Source organism: Coenobita brevimanus, chromosome 8 (assembly GCF_032717465.1).
Source record: "Coenobita brevimanus isolate Jiangsu-jjx chromosome 8, ASM3271746v2, whole genome shotgun sequence".
Lineage (NCBI taxonomy): Eukaryota > Metazoa > Arthropoda > Malacostraca > Decapoda > Coenobitidae > Coenobita > Coenobita brevimanus.
In genome coordinates, this window is record NC_136961.1 from 4,948,293 (window position 1) to 4,974,837 (window position 26,545).

The window sequence follows — 26,545 nt, forward strand, 5'->3', positions numbered from 1 at the left end:
AAGTTTTTTATAGTTATTTACTCTGTTATCTTCACTAGTTTAGCCACACAACGCATAACATTCAAACTTGAGTGAATATTAATGTGGACAATACAACCAAACTTAATGACTTGGGATAAAATTAACTGCTGCAGAAACCAGCTTGTCAAGGGAATAATCTAAAATCCTTTACAAGTACAACCCTTGGTGAAGAAAGTTAAGATAATTTACTGTGTTGGTATACTTAGTAAGGATTCTAAAATCACAAAGTAATATGCTTAGCTACACTATTTCTGATAGCCTACAAGTGCAGAGAGGTAAGATGGGAATAAACTAAATGCATTCACTGACAAGCAAATTAAGTTATAAAAATTAAAATTGCAATTCAATGGCCATACAGTGAGTTGGATGGCAATAAATGACTAAGAGCAATTGGAAAAAAAATAAAAAGGTATCACCGAATCAAAGAATCTTTCACACCTGTGTAACGGGAAAATGCAATGGAATACAGCAATGGGAAAGATGGATGCAAGCAAGATAAAGCAGACCATTTCTTCATTGCGTGCCTTTACTAAGTAAACCGTGATAATAGTTAGCATTCATGCTTTGGGTGTGGCCAGGTTCCGTCAGCTTTGTGCAAAACCAATATAATAACTTGGTGCTAGTTAATCCATTAGTGTAGCGGAAAAATCTTCCAATTAGAGGAGCTTCAGACACCCTTTGTTAACCGTTTCTCTACATGTATGCTCTTTTACGGTGAATGGAACAGCTTGGAGTCAGCAAAAATATATAATAAAAGATGTTCTTGGACTGTCTGATAATTAATCTAAAACACTTGCCAAAATTTCCAGAATACCACGGAAGGCTGCAGTACGTGTACATTCGATTATATATTTTGAGGGTACATCGGAGAAGGACGGAAGTGAACAGTTTTCCAATATGATTTTTACGCATTTAACTTCTTCCAACTGGAAGGGTTTGATATGGCCCTCAGTAGCTCGTGCAATGCGGGAGAATTGCCTGGAGCCAGCATTACAAAAATAGAAAACTCTCATCATACTGAAGAGCTTTAGTATGTCGATAGTATTATTAATACGCTACTTAAGCAATAACAGGAAACTCATTTAGACATTTTATTTTCCTTCTAATCCTACTATCGATCTTAGGCACCTTGCCATCCTTCTCCCCTACCCTCTTATACACTGACGTAATTTTCCATAACTTCAAACACCTGTGAACAGCTTCTTATAAAAAACAAAACACAGCATAATCAATATTATCTAAAATAAGACAAGGAAAAAACAATCCTAAAGCAAACTATAAGCAGGGGATTAACGGAGCCAGACCCACCGTAGTGCTGTAGAGTTCCCTGTAGAAAAGGATGGGGCAGGAGAGAAGAGTGGATACAAGCCAAACGGCGGCGATGGCTCTGTGTGCGTGGCTGGACGAGGTGTGGGCGTGCAGCGGAAACATCACCGCCACGAACCGACCCACACTGATCACCGTTAGCGTTAATACACTCGCCAGCAGGGACGTGGCTGACACAAACAAATGGAATTTCAATCCATCTCCTTCCAAGAACACTGGTTGCATTAGAAATAGAAAGCTAACTATAAACGCTAAATTATAAAAAACTTCGATAATAAGTACGAGCCTATAAAAAAAAAATCTGAGCACACTGTTATAAGCTAGCTAAATGAGGCAATAGAACGGGCAAGACAAGGTAAGAGCCAGTGTCTAAAAGCGAACTGAATATCCACCCTGTGATAATTAAGCCTGTGATTACTGTAATATAATATAAGCCAGTGATAATTGTAAAGGCACACTTTCAGGATGAATTTGAAAGTATGACAGTGACATCAAGAAAGATCTTAAGGACTTGAGCAGCAATCATGCAATGCAAATGAAGTTCACTGAGAACCATCTGGCGCACTTCTGGACTTCTCAGCGGGAAACCAGTCCTGTACTAACAAGGCTTTCGCTGTGCCGGTGCCATACACGACCACCAACCTTTGTGAAACTGGATTCTCGTGTCTGCTTTATATCAAAATTACACGTAGAAATCGGTTAGATGCTTAGCACGACATGCGAGTAGGCTCAGCACAAAGAAGCCAAGGTTCAGTGCCATAACAGAGAATACACAACAACTACGTCACTCGGTTTGTACGTTAAGCATTATCTCTCAAAGCACACGAGGCAATGAACAAATAAATAAATCATTCTTTATAATTATTCACTTAGTTGTCTGTTATGTAAGACTGTAAATATATATTAATAACCGAGATGGATCCACGAGAATATTAGTATTCCTTCATGGAGTCTGGATAGGGGTGGAAGAATTGTCTGGTGCTTCGAAAGGGGTGTGAACGGGAAAATAGGTTAAGAACCACTCACAGTGGGAAAAATAGGTGCATATACGAAAACATCCTTGAGAGAAGTAGGCCTACGTGGGGCAAATAGATGCAAATATAAAGGTGGCGAGATGGCCTCTAAAGAGTGTAGCCGGAGGTGGGCTTATGTGTTAGTCGTCATCATCATCATATTCTTAATGGAAGCTGAGATGGCCACACAGTCGTCGTCCAAGAAGCCATAAAAGGTGATAGTGGTAATGCTGGCTGGTTGTCGCGCGTAATTTGCACACCCCTGGATTTCCACTCCCCAGTCATAATTGCCTTGGCCACAAACTCCCAAAAGTTGCCAGTGCTCACCTGACAACTCAATTAAAGTCTGTCACGTCCTGGCTCACACAGTCACACACTTTCTAAAATCCCTTCCGCGATAATTATCAGTGAACAGTACATAGATTTAACCATAATATAATAATTAATCATTATTCTAGTTTTCTAGACATGATTAACTAAGAAAAATGTTGCAGAACAGTTACAAAATACATAAAACGATTAGTGGTGCGATGGCAATCATCAGATTTATTATAAGTCTCGCTGCATGTCTATTTTGAAACACCCGTCACATAGTTTTCACACATATTAATGTTGCCTCTGCCAAATGGTTAAGTGAATGTACGGATATTACTTATGATAATGGTATAATTTTCGAAATCGGCACTATGGGAAGACGAAACCGCCAGCCGAATCGTGGGCGCCTAACACGTGGAGCGTGTGCAGACCATCTTAAGTAATAATATTTTGCGTTCTAACGACTTCGTATTACTTTTGTATAGAGACATAAGAATGTAAGTTTTTCACATGTTAAAATAGTAAGGAAAGAATACTAGTCAGAGGGAATAATTGATGCTTGAGCTAAGAAAAATATTCGTCCCGGAAATGAGACACTACGCTAATGTACCCATACCACTGAGCTCTATAATATGGAGTGGCTATATTCGCCGCGGGCGTGTGATTTTGACTGCCATATTGAAACACCGACACTCGAATTCATATTCAAATACTTTATTTCCACTTAGCAGTAATTATTAATAAGGAGACACTTTTTGCTTATAAAACAAAAACATATATGGATTATGATTTTTCTCTGCCTAGTTCAGTGAATTATATTGGGTACATTTAGACAACCCCCTTACCCCCTCTGGGTGTAGGATGGTTTTCAAGAATACTCCCTCAGTATCCCTGCTTGTCGTATGAGGCGACTAAAAGGGTTCGCAGAGGGTTAGTGCCCCTCCCCGGAAAACAGCTAACTTAAAAGACGAACAAGAAGCCTCGGACAAAGGACTGACCAAAAGATGACGACCAAGGACCGGACAAAGGATATTGTACGGATTGCAATGTGGAATGTAAGGTGTGCGAATGATGAGGTGAAAGAGAGAGAGATTGTCCAGGTGCTTGAGGGTGCGAAAGTGGATGTATGTGGAGTAACTGAAACTAAATTGATAGGAGAGAGTGTGAGAGAATGGGAGTATGGATGGGGTATATGTGCAGGAGTAGGTGAGAATGAGAAGGCAAAAAAAGGAATGTGTATTGTTGTGAGTAAAAGATGGAGGAAGAACATAAGAGAGTGTGGATCAGTTGGCTCAAGGATTGTGTGGGTAAGATTAAAAGTTGGAATACAAATGTGGGCGATTATGTGCGTATATCCGCCAACGCAAGGTCGTGCAAGTAGAGTGAGAGACGAGTTCTGGACAAGTGTGGAAGTGTGCATGGAAAAGTTTGGAAAGAATGAGTGTTTTTGATTGGTGATATGAATGGTAAAGTAGGGAATGTGAAGGTGGATGGAATAGTTGGTGAGTGGGGTTTGCCTGCTGAGATAGATGTGAATGGCAGTGCGTTAGTGGACATTTGTGCCGGGAGGGGCTTGGTGATAGCCAATACCCTCTTCAGGCACATAATGATCCACAGGTATACATGGCGAGTGATGAGCAGGGTGGGTAGTGAACTGAATGAAAGGAAGGCAATGATTGATTATGTGTGTGTGGATGAAACGATGCGAAGATGTGTAATGGATGCAAGAGCTTATAGTGGTTGGGGAAGTGGACTTTCTGACCACTACTTGGTGGTGGCCAGAATCAAGATCCGAGTAAGATGGAGAAATAGAAGAAGGGAAGGACGGGAAGAAGGAGTAGTTGCAAGGAGAGTGGAAAGGTTACAAGAGGATGAGAAAAAGACAGAATATAAGAGAGAAGTGAAGGAATGATTGGATAAATATTAATCGGAAAAGATGGGGGACGTGGAAGGTATGTGCAAGATACTCACAGAAGAAATTAATATGTGCAATATGTGATGTGGTGTGTGGGGTGAAGAGAAGACGAAAATGGGTGCAAGGAACAGCATGGTGGAATGAAGAGGAGACAGGCTGTGGCACAAAAGATGAAAGCATACAATGAATGGATGAGAAATAGGGGCGTGGAAGAAGTTGAGAGGCAGAAAAGAGAGTTACATGTAGAAAGGAGGAGACTGGTGAAAAGAATAGTAAGAGAGAGTAAGAAGAGAGTGGATGAGGAATTTGGAATGAATTTGAGTGTAAAGTAGAGGGACTGTAAGAAAATATTCTGGAAAGAGGTGAAGAGAGTAAGACAGAGTGGCTGTGAAGTTAGTAGGGGAGTGAAAGATAAAAATGTTAGATTACTAGTGGAGAAAGGAGAAAAAGTGAGCAGATGGAGAGAACACTTTAAGGAATTGTTAAACATAGAGAATGGAAGTAATGCGAGTATAAGTGGCTGGGGAATGGCTGGGAGAAGAAGGGAGGTGGGAAGACAGAAAGAAATCAGTAGGATAGAAGTTGTGGAAGCAGTGAAGAAAGTCAAATTGGGCAAAGCCCCAGGAATTGATGGAGTGTGTGGTGAAATGCTGAAGCCTGGGGGAGAGATGATAGTAGAATGGATCTGGATGATGTGCAGACTGGCCTGGAAGGAAGGTAGAGTCCCGGAGGATTGGAAGTCAGGTATAATTATTCCTTTGTACAAAGGAAAAAGGGAAAAAGAAGTGTGTGGTAATCATAGGGACATTTGTCTTCTTAGTGTAAAAAGAAAAGCGTCTGGTAGGATACTTATTGACAAAGGAAAAAAACAGAGGAATTAGTTGGAGAGAAACAGAGAGGCTTTAGGAAGGGAAGAGAATGTTTAGATCAGATAATCATTCTTAGATCTTTAGTGGAAAAGTTTCTAGATAAGGGAAAGAAGTTGTATGCGGCCTTCACGGATTTGGAGAAAGCATGTGGCAGGGTGAATAGACAAGGACTGTGGAAAGTATTAAGAATATATAGAGTAGATGGGAAGTTGTTGAATGCTGAGAAGAGTATGTATGAGGGTGCTAAGGCTGCAGTGCGTGTGGATGGTGAACTGAGTGAATTTTTCTCTTTGAAGATTGGGTTGAAACAGGGATGTGTCATGTCTCCATGGTTGTTCAATGAGTACATGGATGGGGTAATAAAAGAGACACAAGTTAGGGCAGTGGATGTTGGAGTAGCCCTACTGAGAGAGGGTAGTGTTTGGAAACTCCGTGTACTGTTGTTTGCAGGTGATATTGTGTTGTTAACTGAAGACGAAGGGGAGCTGCAGGGCTTGGTGGATGAGTTTGGGAGAGTGTGTAAGAAACGGTATCTAAAGGTGAATGTAGGGAAGAGTAAAGTGATGATCTTTAAGAGTTGACGTCAGTGAATGTACAGTGAGGTTGGATGATGAGGAAATGGAAAATGTGAGTACGTTTAAGTACTTGGGAAGTGTGATGAGTAAGGATGGAAGTTTGGAGGGTGAAGTTCTTGAAAGGGTACAACAAGGAAGAAAGGTTGCTGGTTCCTTGAAGACAGTGATAAGAAACAGGGAAGTGAGCACGGAAGTGAATAAGTTACTACATGACAGTATTGTGATACCAACTTTAACGTATGGAAGTGAAACTTGGACGTTGTTGGAAGGACACAAGTCAAGAGTGAAAGCAGTGGAAATGAGTTATTTAAGAGGAGCCTGTGGAGTCACATGGAGAGACAGGCTGACAAATGAGGATATAAAGGGGTGTTGTGGTGTGGATGTGGATGTGATAGGAAGCATTATGAGGAACACACTGAGGTGGTTTGGCCATGTGGAGAGGATGGAGGGTGAAAGACTGACGAGGAGAGTGTATGTGAGTGAGGTGGAGCGGGGAGAGGGAGGGGGAGGCCGAGGATGAGATGGAAGGATGGAATGGAGAGGTATATGAGATAGGGAAGTGTGAGTTGGGACCAGGGCAGTGAAATGGCGGGGGACAGGGCGACTTGGAGGCGATTTGTTTATGGCCACTCCTTACGGGATTTGTTAGGACTCCATCTTATAATTACAAATCATAATAGATAGATAAATAAATAGATAGATAGAGAGACAGATAGAAGCAGGAAGTCAGATGATGAGAAGGTACTGTGTCTGCAAGAATCGAGCAATGCTAAACATGCTTACACACTCTTAACTCAAGGAATGCTTTATAGGCACACGACAGCGCCTCGTGACCATACACACACATACACACATACTCACACACAGGCTTCTAGAACTTTCCAGCCACAGTGGACACACGTGACACAACCCCTGCTATACCAGAATTTAGGAAAGAGAGCTCAGAAGGAGAGAGGCCATAGAAGCGGCAGGGAATGGCAAGAAAGGCTTAGCAAGTTGGAAGAGAGAGAGAGAGAGAGAGAGAGAGAGAGAGAGAGAGAGAAAGAGAGAGAGAGAGAGAGAGAGATAGCGGGACTCTACTTTATACTTCGCTCTGTGTGAGAGACTTGTTAATATTTCCAAGACAAATAAAAATAGTCCCATACTATTCTTTACCTCTCCTTGTCTTTGAATGACAAATGGGAAAGAAGCTTATCCACTTACAAAGCTACTCAAGTATAACAACCGCTCATCCACAAGTCTAATATATATAACTCCACTACAAGTAACTACAAAGTCTTTTTATGACATTTGGTAGCAGCGAACGTATACGAACCTCGTCTACGAATCAACAGTGAATTCCTGCGAAATATCAAGATTGAAAACAAAAAAATACCCCTCACAACCAACAACTTACAACCAGCTCCTGACAGTTCTCTCCAACCCCCCCTCCGTCTCCACGATCATCACGCTGATGTAGAGGTGAAGAGGTCACAGGACGCCTTGCAAGTAGTTTAACAAAGTACTGATACAAACAATCTTGAAATTTCTACGACGAACCAACGAACTACAACCATCTACAATCAACTACAAGTAACAACTCTACAAGTCGTCTGTATAATCTACACGCACCTACAAGTAGCGGCAGTCTTCATCCTACAAAGAGTAAATCACAAGAAAAAAGGACCAAGAATACATCAAGTAAGAAAATACAACACAAACAAACGAAGAGTGAGACACGACTCATAACTCATAACCACCAGACCTCACCCTCCTCTCTCTGCTACATCCACCCAACCCCCACCGCTGACGCAGGAGTGAAGAGGTCAAGACGACGAAGCAAATACGAAGGCCATATTCATAACTCATCTTACTCACTCGTCTTCACTCAAGTTACTCATCGCTACTCATTTACTCACCACAGCTACCAGTGTGGGAAGTCGACGTCATCATGCGTGCTTGCTGAAAAGACGCCACGTCAGTCAACTCACCACCTGCACCATCACTAACACCATTCCCACCACGGTAAAAATTAGTGAGTTACATAGTTACTTCATTTATACAATACACAGTGATAGACAATAAGCTTCTGCACAAACATATAAAACGTGTTGTATAGTTACAACTTAAATTCATATACCTACTTCAATTATCTTCATAATTCAATCATTAAATACTTGCACCAACAATAAATATTCTACACTGTATATATTCATTCATTTATTATAACATTTATTTACATTATTATATCTACAAAGTGATAAAGAAAATATACCATCACAGTTACTCATTGAGCGATTAAAAGAACTGTATTAAACATTTATTAATTAAAGCTACCTAGTGGAAACATAAATTAAATTATAAGGAAAACCAGAAAAAAAAAATATATATGGCCAACACAAATGCCGTTAGCAAGAATGAACATCTTCAACACAATCGTGAAGACAATGATTTCCACACAATGCTGACACATATATTGGCCACGATAGGTACAAGTGAAGAACAAGTCAGTGTATATAGTTAATACTGTATATAGTGTATATATATATATTTTTTATATAAAATAACAAAATATGGGGCTATATAATATCATTTTCAGTAATATCTCTGCAATATAAACTAAACTTTAAAAAAGTATCCCAAGGAAATTAGCCAGTAATTATGCAACCATGAACAACATAGAAAAAGCGTACACAAGCGAAGAAAAACAAACTATAGAAAATCCATACAAAAAAAAAAAAGAAAGAAAGAAAGAAAAAGTAAGAAAGAAAAAGAAATAGAGTAAGATCACATAACAAACAAATGAAAATAAGTGTAAGTGTTACTACAAATGCCAGAATATCACATACACTACAAACAAAAAAGCAAATTGTTGTCTCCACAAGCAAGTGGCATGGCACATCATCACTATCATCGACCGCAGCATGACCGGATTCATATGTCAGGACTGCAATTATTACAATTATGTAACGACAAACGATTGCATTATGTTACACTTGTTACAATTATGTAACTACAAACGATATGTAACAATTATGTAACTACAAACGATATGTAACAATTATGTAACTCTATATTATAATTATGTAACGACAAACGATTGCATTATGTTACACTTGCTACAATTATGTAACTACAAACGATATGTAACAATTATGTAACGACAAACGATTGCATTATGTTACACTTGCTACAATTATGTAACTACAAACAATATGTACCATTTATGTAACAGTTGCATTAACAAGATGTAACTTTTATGTAACTTTAACTACAATTATGTAACTACAAACGATATGTAACAATTATGTAACGACAAACGATTGCATTATGTTATACTTTGCCAATTATATAACAGTTGCATTAACAAGATGTAACTTTTATGTAACTTTAACTACAATTATAAGGCCAAGACACTTATGTAACAGTTGCATTAACAAAATGTAACTACAATTATAAGGCCAACACAATTATGCATTACCACAATATTTTGTAACAATTCATAAAATGTTACAATTATGTCTTACCACAATGTTAGTACAATATTATAAGTCATACAACTATAGCACAATTCTGTATTACCAGTATCATTATACAAGTTAGGTGAAATATTAGACACTACTAAAGTGATAACTCAATATGTAATGTATAACCTAGCAGTATTACCATTGCACAATTATATGCGTATGTCTGTTATACATACACATCTCACAAAATGTATACAACTTGTTTAAAATGTAATATTACTGGATAATTGCTATTTACCATGAATATTATATGTATACAATATTCATACAATTATGTTACTTTTACAATATTATGTATTTCACATAAGTAGCTTATAAGTTCATTATAATGTGTATATATTATGTATTAATATGTTATGACTATTAACTGTCCATGGTACGCCATTTTCGCGCGACCGAGCATATGATAGGACTCCATATTATAATTACAAATCATAATAGATAGATAGATGAATGGATAGATAGAGAGACAGATAGAAGCAGGAAGTCAGATGATGAGAAGGTACTGTGTCTGCAAGAATCGAGCAATGCTAAACATGCTTACACACTCTTAACTCAAGGAATGCTTAATAGGCACACGACAGCGCCTCGTGACCATACACACACATACACACATACTCACACACAGGCTTCTAGAACTTTCCAACCACAGTGGACACACGTGACACAACCCCTGCTACACCAGAATTTAGGAAAGAGAGCTCAGAAGGAGAGAGGCCATAGAAGCAGGAGGGAGTGGCAAGAAAGGCTTAGCAAGCTGGAAGAGAGAGAGAGAGAGAGAGAGAGAGAGAGAGAGAGAGAGAGAGAGAGAGAGAGATATGGAGATAGCTAGCGGGACTCTACTTTATACTTCGCTCTGTGTGAGAGACTTGTTAATATTTCCAAGACAAATAAAAATAGTCCCATACTATTCTTTACCTCTCCTTGTCATTGAATGACAAATGGGAAAGAAGATTATCCACTTACAAAGCTATTCAAGTATAACAACCGCTCGTCCACAAGTCTAATATATATAACTTCTCTACAAAGGAGTTACAAAGAGTTTTATGACAGATTGAGGCATCTAGCAATAGATAGATAGATAGACATTTAGCCAATGAGTATAAAACAACGCCATAGGTTGCTGCAGTGCAGAACTTATCCTTTATTTCACTATCCATGTCATGAAACCGAAAGTCCAGATTGATAACGGCCGGAAGAAACATGGAAATATCTACAAGAGAGTAAGAACAGCAGAGAAGAGGACATGGGTCATGGAGAGAATGACTGGAGATAAATGGGCCCATTTAAGTGGCCTCATTCATGCAGGGATACTGGGGAAGAATCTTCCCGCCCCACCCCAGGGAGCAATAATCTTATAGAATTAGCAACAAGATATATTTCTTACTTGTGAAATGTAATGTCATCTCTCTCTGATGAATTCCTGTATCCATTTTTGCATCCAGAAGCTGCACACCTGACCATGGCACTGTATATTTCGGAATCATCGGCTGCTTTCAAAAACCCAACGAACACCACAGTTCAAAAACCATGGGCATCAGGCGAGGTGTAACATGGCTGCCGCTACACCAGCGCCGCCCTGGCGGCGGCTGCATCAGTTACGCTGTGTTAGCCATGAGATAACCACTCCATATTATAGAGCTCAGTGATCCATACCAACCTAAATACTTTTCATGGGACGAACGCGTCAATGCATGCGGTCTTCACCTAAGGTCTACTAACAATCTTGCAATCACATTACTATATAATAGTTTCATATGAGGCCCTTAGGACCAAAGGAGCACAAGTACCAGAATAATTGTTTTGAGTTATTTAGGGTTAAAGTTGACACATTCAAAGAACCGTAACTTCCTGTTAATTGAGATATTGAAGTGATTCATGTGGCAGGATTTAGTAGTAACAACTAAGCATTTGAGAGAAAAAATGAAAAGATTGTTTTTTACCAAGAAAACAAACACTGTGCCAAACCAAATGTGTGAAAGTAGGGGAAAAATATGCTCATACAGTCATACAAGAAGACTAATATTCACAAGGAGTAAATAAAAATGTAAGAAACATACGTACTTATCTGATTTAATGTTAACACAACAGAATAAACAAACACCTACAGTTGAAAGTATAGGTAGACAACAGCTGCACTCATATTGCTCATGCCAATGCCCTCAGTCTCAGGAGTTTCTGCCTCCAGTAGTCACTCTGTCAGTAATAAAAACAAAATAATAATCATACTGAAATGCCAAGATAACAGTAGAACAGCACGAGAGAACGGTGAATCCACTGGCCGCCAAGCATGTACTGTACAACTCCTTACAGGCTCGCAACATCCCCCCCCCCCTCCATTCTCCTGCAGCCTTCCTCTTTTGCTTGCTCCCTCCCTCTCTCCCACTATAATAAGGTTTTCTCACTGGCTGACATTCAGTAGAGAAAACGCTGTGATTGGTGGTGCAGGGGACGGTATTCACTCCCCACCACCCGGAACTTCTCCTCCTTCCCTCTATCCCCCCCTTCCTTCTCTCCTACCCCCCTATACCCCTCACCTCAGTTTTACTGTAGCAAAACACCACTCCTGAACCCTGGTTTAACAAGACGCACTCCCATTGGCCCAGATTTCAATTTCTAGCTCTGCAAACATCAACATGACTCATTGCCAGTGTGAGATGTCGTGGTGTGGTCCTGAAACGAACGTACTGAAGGTGCTTGGTGCAGGTTTGGTCTGTTGGACATGTCTCCCATCTTAGTCACTGCGACTTCCAGCCTTAAGTTTACATTCCTCTTGGGACAGAGAGTGTCTCTCCGGATAGAGGAATGATTGTTGAAGCAAAAAAAAAAAAAAATGGCGGGGGGGGGGGGCTGTTGTGCTCCTGTGGTCCTAAGGGCCTCATATATACTGTGGATATATGGATAAGAATTTTCCATTTCATTCAGTTGATGAGAGATCATGAACATCGATGGACTGAGCTAAGAACAAGATTGGTCCAGAACATAAGACGGTATACTAACTTAAGTTGATTTCCTTTTACTTATAATGGAACGTCTCTTCCTCACTGTAGTGAGTGAATATGTTAATAATATTTTACTTGTGACTACACTGATATTTGAAGCACATAAAGTAGTTTAGCTGACCGACTTTGAATGTATTCAGTTATCAGGTGAGAATCGGCAACTTTGGGGGGGTTTGTGGCCAAGGCAATGATATGTATAATAAACACTCCTCAGTTATGATTGTACGTATAATATCTACTCCCCCATTCTATATGTGTAATATACACTTCCGCTGTATAATATACACTCCCCTCTCTCCAAAGTAAGCGATACCATAAATTTGTCGCTTTCGCAGTTTGAATGATGGTTATATCACATTGGAAATTAGCTTTTATTATTATTTTTAATTTCAGCGATTTTTTGCGGAATCTGACGTCCTTACTCATATCTTCTCACTCTTTTATTCATTGATCAGATGGCTGATACAATCTCAGGATCACCATGAGCATGGATGTGACAGCAGCAAGCATTAATCATTTGAAGGCTTTTCTAACTTTATAAGCAGCCATGCATATCGTGATGGTTTGATGGATAAAGGAAAAACAGCTAATTTTTGCCGTGCTTGTAAACCCTGAAGGAGGTCCCTTCAAAATTGAAAGAGTATTGGATAATAGTGCTTGTGTGCCTTCATCGTCAAATGTAGAACTTCAAAAAAAATAATAATAACAAATAAAATTAATAATAATAATCTATGTATACTAGAGCCATTTGTTGAGACGAGCCATAATAAACTTGAGAATGATAGTGAAGAACCAGATGCAACACTAGAGAAAGCTTGTACAACAAAGACACCTACTGGAATGCGGATACCTTCTACTGGACTCGCTGAAGATGACAGAAACATACAATTAAAATATGGTTGAATGATAAGATGCTACACAGACTCCTCTGTCTTAGTAGGATCCTATGGCAGGATTGAACACAACAATGTTGGCACAGAGGCCAAGTGGAATTGGTTCAGCCGTTAAAAAAAAAAAAAAAAAAAAAAAAAACGCTCATCGAAGTTCTCATTCTTATTCCTGCTCTAAATTGACAATTTCATTTTATCCAATGGTGTCACTTCCATTTCATTATTTCAACCTCTAGTCTATTATGATCAGCTCTGAGAAGAATATTTTTGTTATGTAAGGGTTAATGATTGCTGTATCTAAACCCTGCATTAAGTCTTTCCCATGCTGAAGAAATTTGCGTAATTGATACAAGGCTATAATGAAAATTACCCTCTGTGAACCCCGTGGGTTTGATCGAAGTCAGTGACAGGAATTCACCTTCTGGTGAGAAAGTATAAGCGAAGGGAAAGAGACTGGGGCAAATGAGCGTGTGATAACATAGATTAGGCCTAAGAGATTTTATTTTTTTAACACTGCATTCAGTCTTCATAAATCGTAAATGTGTCTCTAATAAGAGGATGAACTTTTTTTTCCTTCTTAAGAGGAATTAATTGCTAATTTACAAGTAATAGATCCTTATTTTTCATTACACGATATTTAGTTATCATATGCATGGGACTGAAAATAACTGGAAGATGTTAGGTGATCTAGGCGTTCGTGACGTCTCAGTCGATTATGAAACTTTTATTGAAAGAAACTGCTTACAGTGCTCACATACGGAGCTACACTCACTTTAAATGTTTCTGTCGTAAAATTTATCCTTTATCTCCCCTGTGTGTCCCTTATTTCTCCCATAACTATCTCCTGTTTCTCCCATTATTTTGCATTGGCAGACACCTTTTTGTTCCGTCTGCAAACAGTGATAATTATCTCGAAATACTGCTACGCATGTCCAACCTCTTAAACTCTCGACTTCAGTGTAACATGAATCATAACTACCCGTCCCAGCCCCGAAGCAGAACGGGGACGGGTATTGTATTCACTTGTTTGTCTGGTTGTTTGTCTGTCTGTCTGTTTATAACTTTACACGAAAACTACTGGTGCAGTTTTGACTAAAATTATAGGAATGATGAGCTATGCCCTTCCGATCACCTTATTAAATTTTGGGTCAAATTGGGCCAAGGCCCAGGCTGTAGGCCCCAAAAATGTGAAAGAAAATAGTTTTTTTTTTTTTTTTCGCCATAACTCCTTTCAAATTCGTCATATCGACATGAAACCAAAACCTGAAGGTGCATCTTTCAAATCTGCATCCACACTACATCAAGGGGGCACCCTTCAGTTAGCAATAGGGGTGGTCTATGTCAGGGGGGTCGGGCCTAAAATTTCAAATGGACATAAAATCGTCAATTTTCTTCCGATTTACCCTAAATTTGATGTGTGACATCTTTGACTAGATCATGTGTTTATACGTCAGCACTAAAATGATTATCGGGGACGGGTTTGTTGTGCCTTGGCACCGCTTCTTGTTTATATATGATAATGGTTTGTAACTGTGCGGCTGTGTTCAGAGAAGAGGCGCACAGACCTGCAGCAAAAATAATGTGATAAACAAACTGTCATTGCAACTTGGGATTAGAATTACAAGTATACAGTGCACACTGAACAATTGTACACTAAAATCAAACACACATTCATAAAATATGAAATGGAGCAGAACAATGTCACACAATTTGGACAAAAAAGTCAGGATTATATGCCTAAGGAAAGAGCTTGAACGACAATGAGCGCAATTATTTGGAAAATAGCGAAAATGTTCAGATATTTCATATGCGCAAATCGGTGACAATTTGAAACGAAACTGTCACACGAGTAATGCAGCATATTATGCTCCAGGGTAAAACGCAGTACACTACATGCCTTACGGGCAGTACACTGATATGTCAGGCCATGAATGGATAACGTAGCAACACACTGACATATACAGGACACGACGTCAGCAGATTAACCCAACGTCTGTCACACATGAACTGGATTTATGAACACTCTGCATACCATTTAAAAGAAAGTTACGCCTCTCTCTCTCTCTCTCTCTCTCTCTCTCTCTCTCTCTCTCTCTCTCTCTCTCCGCTGATATCCACAAGGGAAAGGAAACACGAGATGTCCCGAGCGCTCGGGATATCTCGTGTTTCCTTTTCCTTGTGGATATCAGCATATCTGTGAATCATGTGTTTTTAAGTGATTAAATTGCATACAGAATGCAGGAGTCACGTCTAATAATCAGTGTCTTCATAGACCATTTAAAAATAAATGTGCTAGGGCAGTAACAGTGTAAACAGCAGCACTGAATCACCACCTTTTCCCAGGCAGTCATGTGGAATCTTAACATGCCTGACCTCCAGAGTGGGTCCAAGCCACACCACACAAACGTGCCACTATTCACTGACAAAATATTTTCTTTTTATTTCATCATTATCTTCCCAGCGGCCAAAGCACACAACAGTGTGGCTGTCCATCTCTGACTCTTCTGTCTGGGGACCATTAATCTTTTTGCCCAGCAATCTGTCACTAATTGACTTGTAACGGCAGTGCCAGTTTTGTCTTCAGGGGGCCCTAAGCACGATCATGTATGGGGCACCAGCAATATTACCCAACTACATTCTTCCTAACGGCAATTGAGCCCACATTCCCGAAGACGTAATTGAAGTTCTTAACGTGTGTGAGCCGGGATAACAGATTTTTTTTTTTTTTAAATCCATCTCTTCGTCTGTCCGCGCTCTTGCTGCAGTTGTTATGGAACGATTTTGACGATTGAGTTTCTAAATGTTCCATTCCACCTGACGGTACGCCCTCACCAGAATGATCAACAGGCTTAGAGCAACCCTAAGGTCACATTTCATATGTTAGGACTCCATATTATAATTACAAATCATAATAGATAGATAGATAAATAGACAGATAGACAGCTCTATGCGAGCCTGGGAATGGGAAATGATCTTGCAAGTTACACTGAGGAAAAGCTGACGACAGATTACGAAGTAGCCAGTCAGGAGATGATGCAGTTAGTTTGTCAGCGATACAGCAGGAGAACAAAGCCTTGTGACCATACACACACATACACGCATACTCACACACAGGCTTCTAGAACTTTCCAACCACAGTGAACACACGTGACACGACTCCTGTTTCACCAGAATTTTGGAAAGAGAGCTCAGAAGGAGAGAGGCCATAGAATCGGCAGGGTGTAGGGAGGAAGGCTTAGCAACCTGGGAGAGAGAGAGAGAGAGCGAGACAGGGAGGTAGCTAGCTGGACTATACTTATACTCACTCGTGTGTGAGAGACTCTGTTAATATTTCCAAGACAAATAAAAATAGTCCCATACTATTCTTTACCTCTCCTGTCATTGCATGACAAATGGGAACCAAGATTATCAACGTACAAACAACTCAAGTATAACAACCACTCGTCCACAAGTCTAATATATATATAACTTCTCTACAAGTAACTACAAAATCTTTTTATGACATTTGGTAGCAGCGAATGTATACGAACCTCGTCTTCGAACCAACAGTGAATTTCTACAAAAGCAGGCGACACTCTACAAGATTAACTTCAGTTCTACAGTGAACGAACTATACTACAACCATCTACAATCAACTACAAGTAACAACTCTACGAGTTGTCTGTATAATCTTCTACACGCACCTACAAGTAGCGGCAGTCTTCATCCTACAACGAGTAAATCACAAGAAAAAAAGGACCAAGAATACTTCAAGTAAGAAAATACAAAACAAACAAACGAAGAGTGAGACACGACTCATAACTCATAACCACCAGACCTCACCCTCCTCTCTCTGCTACATCCACCCAACCTCCACCGCTGACGCAGGAGTGAAGAGGTCAAGACAACGAAGCAAATATCAAATTCCATATTCACAACTCATCTTACTTACTCGTCTTCACACAAGTTACTCATCGCTACTCATTCACTCACCACAGCTACCAGTGTGAGAAGTCGACGTCATCATGCGTGCTTGCTGAAAAGACGCCACGTCAGTCAACTCACCACCTGCACCATCACTAACACCATTCCCACCACGGTAAAAGTTACATAGTTGCTTCATTTATACAATACACAGTGATAGACAATAAGCTTCTGCACAAACATATAAAACATGCTGTATAGTTACAGCTTAAATATACATACTTACTTCAGTTATCTGCATAACTCAAACACTAAATAATCACCAACAATAAATATTCTACACTGTATATATTCATTCATTTATTATAACATTTATTTACTACCAACGAGTGTTACCATTTATACCTACATAAAATACGTGTTTCATACATACAGCTATACATTATTATATCTACAAAGTGATAAAGAAAATATACCATCACAGTTACTCAGTGAGCGATTAAAAGAACTGTATTAAACATTTATTAATTAAAGCTACCTAGTGGAAACATATAAATTAAGTTACAAGGTAAACTAGAGAAAAAAAATGGCCAACACAAATGACGTTAGCAAGAGTGAACATCTTCAACACAATCGTGAAGACAATGATTTCCACACAGTGCTGACACACATATTACCCACGATTGGTACAAGTGAACAACAAGTCAGAGTATATAGTTAATACTGTACCATATATAGTGTATATATATTTTTTTTATTTATAATAACAAAATATGGGGCTATATAATATCATTTTCAGTAATACCTGTGCAATATAAACTAATCTTTAAAAAAGTATCCCAAGGAAATTAGCCAGTAATTATGCAGCCATGAACAACACAGAAAAAGCGTAGACAAACGAAGAAAACAAACTATAGAAAATCAATACATACAAAAAAAAAAAAGAAAGAAAGAAAGAAAGAAAAAGTAAGAAAGAAAAAAGAGAGAAATAGAGTAAGATCACATAATAAACAAATGAAAATAAGTGTAAGTGTTACTACATATGCCAAAATACCACATAAACTACAAACAAAAAATCAAATTGTTGTCTCCACAAGCAGTGGCATGACACATCATCACTATCATCGACCGCAGCATGACCGGATTCATATGTCAAGACTGCAATTATTACAATTATGTAACGACAAACGATTGCATTATGTTACACTTGCTACAATTATGTAACTACAAACGATATTTAACAATTATGTAAAGACAAACGATTGCATTATGTTACACTTGCTACAATTATGTAACTACAAACGATATGTAACAATTATGTAACGACAAACGATTGCATTATGTTACACTTGCTACAATTATGTAACTACAAACAATATGTACCATTTATGTAACAGTTGCATTAACAAGATGTAACTTTTATGTAACTTTAACTACAATTATGTAACTACAAACGATATGTAACAATTATGTAACGACAAGCGATTGCATTATGTTACATTTTGCCAATTATGTAACAGTTGCATTAACAAGATGTAACTTTTATGTAACTTTAACTACAATTATAAGGCCAAGACACTTATGTAACAGTTGCATTAACAAAATGTAAGTACAATTATAAGGCCAACACGATTATGCATTACCACAATATTTTGTAACAATTCATAAAATATTACAGTTATGTATTACCACAATATTACTACAATATTATGTAAAGTCATACCATTATACCACAATTCTGTATTACCAGAATCATCTTACAAGTTAGGTGAAATATTAGACATTACTAAAGGGATAACTCAATATGTAATGTGTAACCTAGCAGTATTGCCATTGCACAATGATATGCGTACGTTTGTTGTACATGCACGTCTTACAAAGTGTCATACAACAACCATTGCATTTATTCAAATATGTAAACAACTTGTTTAAAATGTAATATTATTGAATCATTGCAATTTACTATGAATATTATATGTATACAATACTATAATCAATATTATGTACTAATAGATTAGCATATGTCAATGATAATTGCTGTCGGAGGACCTCCAGTGGCGTGTACCGAGCATATGTTAGGACTCCATATTATAATAACAAATCATAATAGATAGATAGATAAATAGACAGATAGACAGCTCTATGCGAGCCTGGAAATGGGAAATGATCTTGCAAGTTACACTGAGGAAAAGCTGACGACAGATTACGAAGTAGCCAGTCAGGAGATGATGCAGTTGGTTTGTCAGCGATACAGCAGGAGAACAAAGCCTTGTGACCATACACACACATACACACATACTCACACACTGGCTTCTAGAACTTTCCAACCACAGTGAACACACGTGACACGACTCCTGTTTCACCAGAATTTTGGATAGAGAGCTCAGAAGGAGAGAGGCCATAGAATCGGCAGGGTGTAGGGAGGAAGGCTTAGCGACTTGGGAGAGAGAGAGAGAGAGAGAGCGAGACAGGGAGGTAACTAGCTGGACTATACTTATACTCACTCGTGTGTGAGAGACTCTGCTAATATTTCCAAGACAAATAAAAATAGTCCCATACTATTCTTTACCTCTCCTGTCATTGCATGACAAATGGGAACCAAGATTATCAGTGTACAAACAACTCAAGTATAACAACCGCTCGTCCACAAGTCTAATATATATATATAACTTCTCTACAAGTAACTACAAAGTCCTTTTTATGACACATATACTGTAGACCAGGGATGGGGACACATTCTCCTATTAAGGGCCATTAGGATATTTTTAACATCATTCGCGTACCATACAAAATTATCAACTTTAAATCAACTTTTTTTTTCTTTTTGGGGGGGGGGGTTCACACATTTAACTCATCTCTAACGCGATGACTGAAACTGCTTCTCTTTGGTGAGGCCTGTGATGTCGGGTGGTATTGATGATGATGCTACTAGCAACTGGTTTTCCAGGTTTGCATCGGTCAGTCTGGAGAGCAGGCGACTCTTTGCAAGGGTAAGTTTTGAGAAGAACTGCTCGCAGCAGTAAGTCGTTCCGAACACAGATGCATATTTCAGTGCATGTCTCCTTAAAGTAGGAAATTCATCAGCACATATGTAACGTCTGTAGAACTCAACCAGTGGGAGGTTGATGTACCCAGCTTTCAGCTCATCATCGCTTTGCAGCTGAATTATTTCGTGTTGCAGGTTATCAGGCACATCAGCTGGTTCCTTATTAAACGGTGTAGCAAAGATGTTCAACATTTGTTTACTTTTCACGTCCTTGAATCTTTCACTAAATGCCTCAATTAGTTTCGCACATTCACCAGCATATTCAGAAGTCGTAGAAGGCTTTTGTCCTTGCAGAGTGGGGAAATGCACAGTGTTATTACTTTCGAGTTGCACTTTCCATGAGTTTTTGAAATTGCATTTATGAAGTGCTTCGCGGACCTGATCAAATGGTCCTGCGGGCTTTATACGGCTCGGAGGCCGGACGTTCCCCACTCCTGCTGTAGACATAACATTGGTATCACTGGAAATGGCATTCAAAGAACATTTATTTGTCTCGACACAGATTTTACAACCCACTAGAAACTGCCAAACAGCAAAAAATATAAATAAACAAATAAATAAATAAATAAGCAAGAGCCTGTATCACTAACTGGTTAGGTGCTGGAGGCAGGCAGTGAGATAGGGAGGGAGGTAAGCAGCTAATTAGACACGGTGGTAGGTAGGTAGGGAGGCAGTTGGACAGGTTGGGAAGTAAGTAGGCAGACAGGTGGGTAGATAGGGAGGTGGATAGGGAGGTAGGTAGGCAGGGAGGAAGGTAAGGAGTTTGGCAGGTAGCTTAGTAGCGATTTAGGTCGGAAGTGAGGTAGGTAAAGATTTAGATAGGCAGGAAGGTAGGGAGTCGGGTGGGTAGGTAGGCAGGAAGGTAGTTAGGCAGACAGACAAGGAGGTAGGTAGGCAGACAGGCAAGGATGTAGGTAGGCAGATAGGCATGGAGGTAAGCAGAGAGGCAGGCAAGGAGGTAGGTAGGAAGGCTGCTTGAAAGGTAGGCAGAAATATTGGGTGGCAGGTAGAGAATCGGGTGGGGAAGTAGGTATGTAGGTGGGGAAGTAGATAAGGAAATACCCAGGGAAACAGGCATTAAGGTAGACAAAGAGGTTCAGTACTAAGGCGGAAGAGACTGAAGGTAGTTACGGTACTGTATCTTACCACTACGTTACTCATATGCACTATAGCGGCCAAAAGTAGTGATCCACTCTGCTCGAGCTAACCTGTGAATGTGGCACCGTCGCAGTCGTGATTGATATGGTTGCCTGCTTTACATTTCTGTCTATTATAGCTCTACAGCTCAAAACATGCTTTAATCTTTATAACTTATATAATATCTACATAGAGGGTTTGACTCTGATAACATGAATTTATGCAATATGAATACAGATATAATTAAAACGCAGTTTCGCTGATATTGCAGTTAGACAACGAACAAACGTAAAAGCGCAGAACTGGCTGCACTCCTCGTTTCCACTCGATCTGAACCCTTCAGACATGGAAAGTTAGAGGCCCTGTAGGGTCTCTATGCCGAGTGAGCTAAGTCGATGGACTGATGTTTCCAGGTGCGAGGAGAATGAGTGGTGGAACGCCACTGTATAGTGCAGAAAAAAAGGTGGAAGGAATAGTGGAGGGGGTAAGAAAATTTGTACTATTCAGTGCTTGATACATAAACACACACGCGCGCGCACACACACACACACACACACACACACACACACACACACACAGGTAACACTGACTTACCCAGTCTGTCAATGGAATTTGCTTAAGTTTGAGATGGAGTGGTACTATATCATATTTATTCATTTTCAAGGTAGAATATTGAGCTAAGAGGGAAAAAATGGAGTTGTTACAAAATTGTGGCTTATGAAGCTCATTTCGACCCAATGAACCCCCGCGGGATATCCATTTAACGAGTATAATTATGAGATTCTCCCCAAACTCGTCTGATGTACAGTAAGTCTGAGTAAAACTCAATTCTTTAAAACATAGACGATGCATGAAGGCTTATTAATCTTGAACAGGTATTGATATCACTCCCTGTGACCAAGTCATCTGATGTTAGCCTAAATAATACGCACATTTTGATGTTCTCTGCTGCAGTGAGTAAAACTGTTTACCGTTGGCCAAAGTAAAATTCATATTTAGCTGTCTGGCAAGACGTTGTTACGAGTGAGCGAGCGAAGCCAGAGAACAATGTTTACTCTCGGTTAAGTTCGGAAATGAGTGACAAGGCACGACTCGATTGTCACGCTAAGTAGAAGCTAATAAATTTACTCCTATGTGAAGTAGAGTTGAAAATCTTTCTGCATGTAATACATTCATTCAATAAATATTTTTATTGACTAAAAACTCACACATAAAGGCGTAGGAACCCCTTGGAATCTCGAGTTTTCCAAAGAAGTGTTCTGCTCTAATCAGTGAATGCCTTAATTACGAAATCAAATTAAAAAAAGATTTCCCGTCTCAATATATATATATATATATATATATATATATATATATATATATATATATATATATATATATATATATATATATATATATATATATATATATATTTGCATTAGCTCTAGCAATGAAATATCGGAGATTCCGTCTCAAATTTTATATCAGAGGGAAATTATAATAACATGGCGCTCCCTCACTTGTCACGCGCTCACAAAGTGCACTTTACTGGTCCTATAAAGAGTAAAGGCATATACTTTAGTCTGAACGTTTTTGCCTGTAAAGATATTTTTGTCTGGTGTTAGAAAGCAAACCGTTAAAGTTGCCACAGCATATACCTCGCATGAAGAAATCTGCTAATAGGACTCCTCTAGCTTTAGTCCTCTCGTTTTGGGTTGATTGGTAGTGGATGAAGTCATATCGATTTTTAGGTTTTCTTTATAACTTTCTCCCTGCAAGTATACAGGATCTGCAGTGGAGAATTCCTAAAATATAAAATCAATTACATCGTCCCATCTTTCATCAGACTATCTTCCCCCAGAAGCCTGCTTTTCGAATATAGAAAAAGGCGGAAAGAATAATCAGCGACAGCAACAGGACCTGCAATATGGAACGAGGAACAACTAACGAGTAAGGCTACACTACAGTACTCAGTTCAAATAAAATCCAGAACATCGCCAAAATACTGAAGAACTCCAATGTGAAGGCAGCCCCAACAGCAGAGACAAAAACAGCCGACCTAGTGAACAGGAGCGAGAGAAAGACAAAGGAGGAAGTCATAGATTCCAATATACCTTGCGCCTCCTGCAGCAAAAACTACTGCGGCGAAACAAAGACGGGGCAGGTGACAAGACTGAGCGAGTGAGCGAGTATAAGGCTGACCTTCAGCATCACGGGATTACCAACGCAATGGTAGGACATACAGAAGAAGGTGGACATCTGCCGAAGTAGGACAAAGTCAATATTATACACAAAAGATAACTAGAGGCAGCACAGATCACTACACATCCTGGTATCAATAACACGGTGGGTATCTTTACACGGACGAACACAGCAGAATAACTGGCGACGCCTGACAGGCCGAGCTGGTACGAGTGAACAATAGGATCAGTCAAATTACTGATTCACCATCCCGGATTTACATGTGCCCAATATACTCGTATAGCATCATGTAACCTTTGTATGTACATTCCTTTGAGAAGGTTGCAAGATGAAGAGTCAGGGATAAAATTTAGATCCTTGTCTGTCTTTCTCATTTTTTGATTTTCAGCCGTGCACGAGATTTCCTTTTAAAAAATGTCATTTTTCGAATAATTACTAAACATAACCTTTGAGAAGATTTTCAGTGCCTTTACTCAATGGCATCATGATAATCGGGGAACGGATTTCTTAAAAAAAAACGTCGGTTAGGTCCCTTCCTATCCCCCGAAATTACGGTTATTAAGAGAAACACAGAGAATTTGAAGACTTTTAGAGATAGGAATGTTAGTAGCAATGAAGGTAATACAGGAATCAGGCAATATGTCTCTTAATCAACTGGATATATTTTGTTTTCCTAGCGTTATGGGAGACAATGTTATTTTGTCCCCATTCCGTCATCTTGGATAAGTCTTGATTTATGAAGATTGCTGGGCTGAGTTGGGAGACAGAGATATCAGACTTTGTGAAGGGGTGGTCAAGTGTAAAAGAACTGAGAAGCGTTGTGTCACTTGCATATGAGTGAATGGGATTATGAGTAACAGACAAGATAGGCTATCATTAATGTGAATGAGGAACAGGGTTCGTGCCAGGAATGATACTTGTGGCACACTGGCATTAACTGAGTTGAAATTGGAATATTCATCGTCTACAGTACCTTTTACTTTTATCATTCTGTTGCTGAGATATGATGAAATCAGTGGGAAAAATTATGATAGGCCGTAACCCGGGAGTTTGGACAACAGGGAACCGTGCCACACTCTGTCAAAACCTATAGAAATATCAAGGGCTATTGCATGGATATCTCCATCTTGGTCAAATGACTGACTGTATGAGTAATGAGATTGACTATATCAAATATTTGTGCCGAAAACCATAATGTCTTTCGGTAATTAAATTGTTGTATTCAAGAGGAGTAAACAGAATGCTTATTAACAGTAATCTCAAATACTTTATAATGAGAATGTGATACTTGTGGCTATGGGTGTGTAATCAGAGGCACCAGAGGAACTTCCTTTTTTTGGAATTGGGTGGATGTTGACTTCCTTCCAGGCATTTCGATATGAGAAAGTGCGTATGAGTAATCTGAATAATTTATCTAGAACAGGAGCAAGTCCAGGGGAACACATTTTTATAACTACTAGAGGAATTCCATCTGGATCGGCAGCTGTGTTGGTTGGTAATAGATTTTGCCTATCTGGTATGTACCTTTAGTGGGGCAATTTCAGGAAAGTCAATTTCTAGTACACGAACGTTTCGTCATTCTTCCTCTCATTTCCACGAGGGTCTTTTACAGTCTTTCCTTCTGCAGATTATAGTGGGGGAATGGGTGATGACCTGTTAAAGTTTGTATTGAAGGAACTGAGAGTTTACAAGATTATCCTATTGTTATCTGGATTATTTGATAGTTTGAATGCTTGGTTGTGAAGATTTTCTTTTTTTGGCGAGACGTATTGCTTTTGCATGGTTTCTAACAATTTTAAACCGATTCAGGGATTCGGTAGTTTTTTACGTGGGTTGTATGTTAAAGACTTTTGTGTCTTTGCTCTGGCACAATCTCAATCCAACCATTATGGGGAGTCCCATCTTTTAGTCAATTGTTGATAGAATATGACCAGTTCCATACCAACTTGTATTCAGTCATCAATGTGGAACTTAGTAAAACTGATGTCAGTGGAGAAGAATGACTGCCATAGAATATCAGCAACATAATTTCTACATCCATCCCAGTCTTCCATATCATAATGTTATCTGGTCACCCTAATTGGTTCATAACGGGGAGGTTTGGGGTAACTAACGAATGAGGCTTTAATGAGACTGTGGTCGGAGAATCCAAATGGTGACAGTACCCTTGTTCTGTATTCTGTATTGATTTGGTTTATTTGACAGCAATAGGTCTACGAGGAAGGACCACTGGTTAGGAATTATCTGAGATTCTGGTTGGTTGTTTTACCAGTTTCGTGAGATGAAGTGATTCTGCAAACTGCTCGCACTCAACATCAGTATCGTCAGTCTTGGCAGAATGCAATAACCATTCAACATTATGGACGTTAGCATCGCCCAACACGGTAATTTCCGTAGTAAGGGTAAGGCTAAGGCTGGTCATCCTGTGTGGATATAGAGTCAGACAATCTCTGTTCTGTTAAGACACTGGGGAAGCGATAAACTACATAGATACATTTGGTTAAGGTTGCGCAATGTGTAATCAAAATTAGTTGAGGTTAAATTCATGACAGTGTCAATTGCATAACCATATTTTGTATAGCAATAAGTGCCACCGTGGTTATAAAAGTTAGTGAGGAGATGATAACCAGAAAAACCGTATGGGGATAAGTCACTTGTAAAAGAGATTAGGGATTCTGTGAAGAGTAAGGCTGGAGGGGATACATATTCAAGTAAGATTTGAACAGAATTCAGATTGGCACTGTTACATAGCCTATGATTTCATCATCCTTTGTGTAATTTTAACGCACAGTTGCTGCATGTTTGATCACGAGCGTGTTCTGCCTCAGTCCCCCCCTTCTACCGTT

At 39.3% G+C, this 26,545-nt stretch overlaps 1 protein-coding gene across 1 annotated transcript in view; it reads right to left on the reverse strand.

The window, feature by feature from the left end:
* LOC145406265 (QRFP-like peptide receptor) overlaps positions 1-26,545 on the reverse strand; it is a 197,502-nt gene that overhangs the window by 52,534 nt on the left and 118,423 nt on the right. The window contains exon 4 of the mRNA XM_080277440.1: positions 1,330-1,517. Coding sequence (XP_080133566.1) covers positions 1,330-1,517 — 188 coding nt within the window. The remainder of the gene's footprint in view (positions 1-1,329; positions 1,518-26,545) is intronic.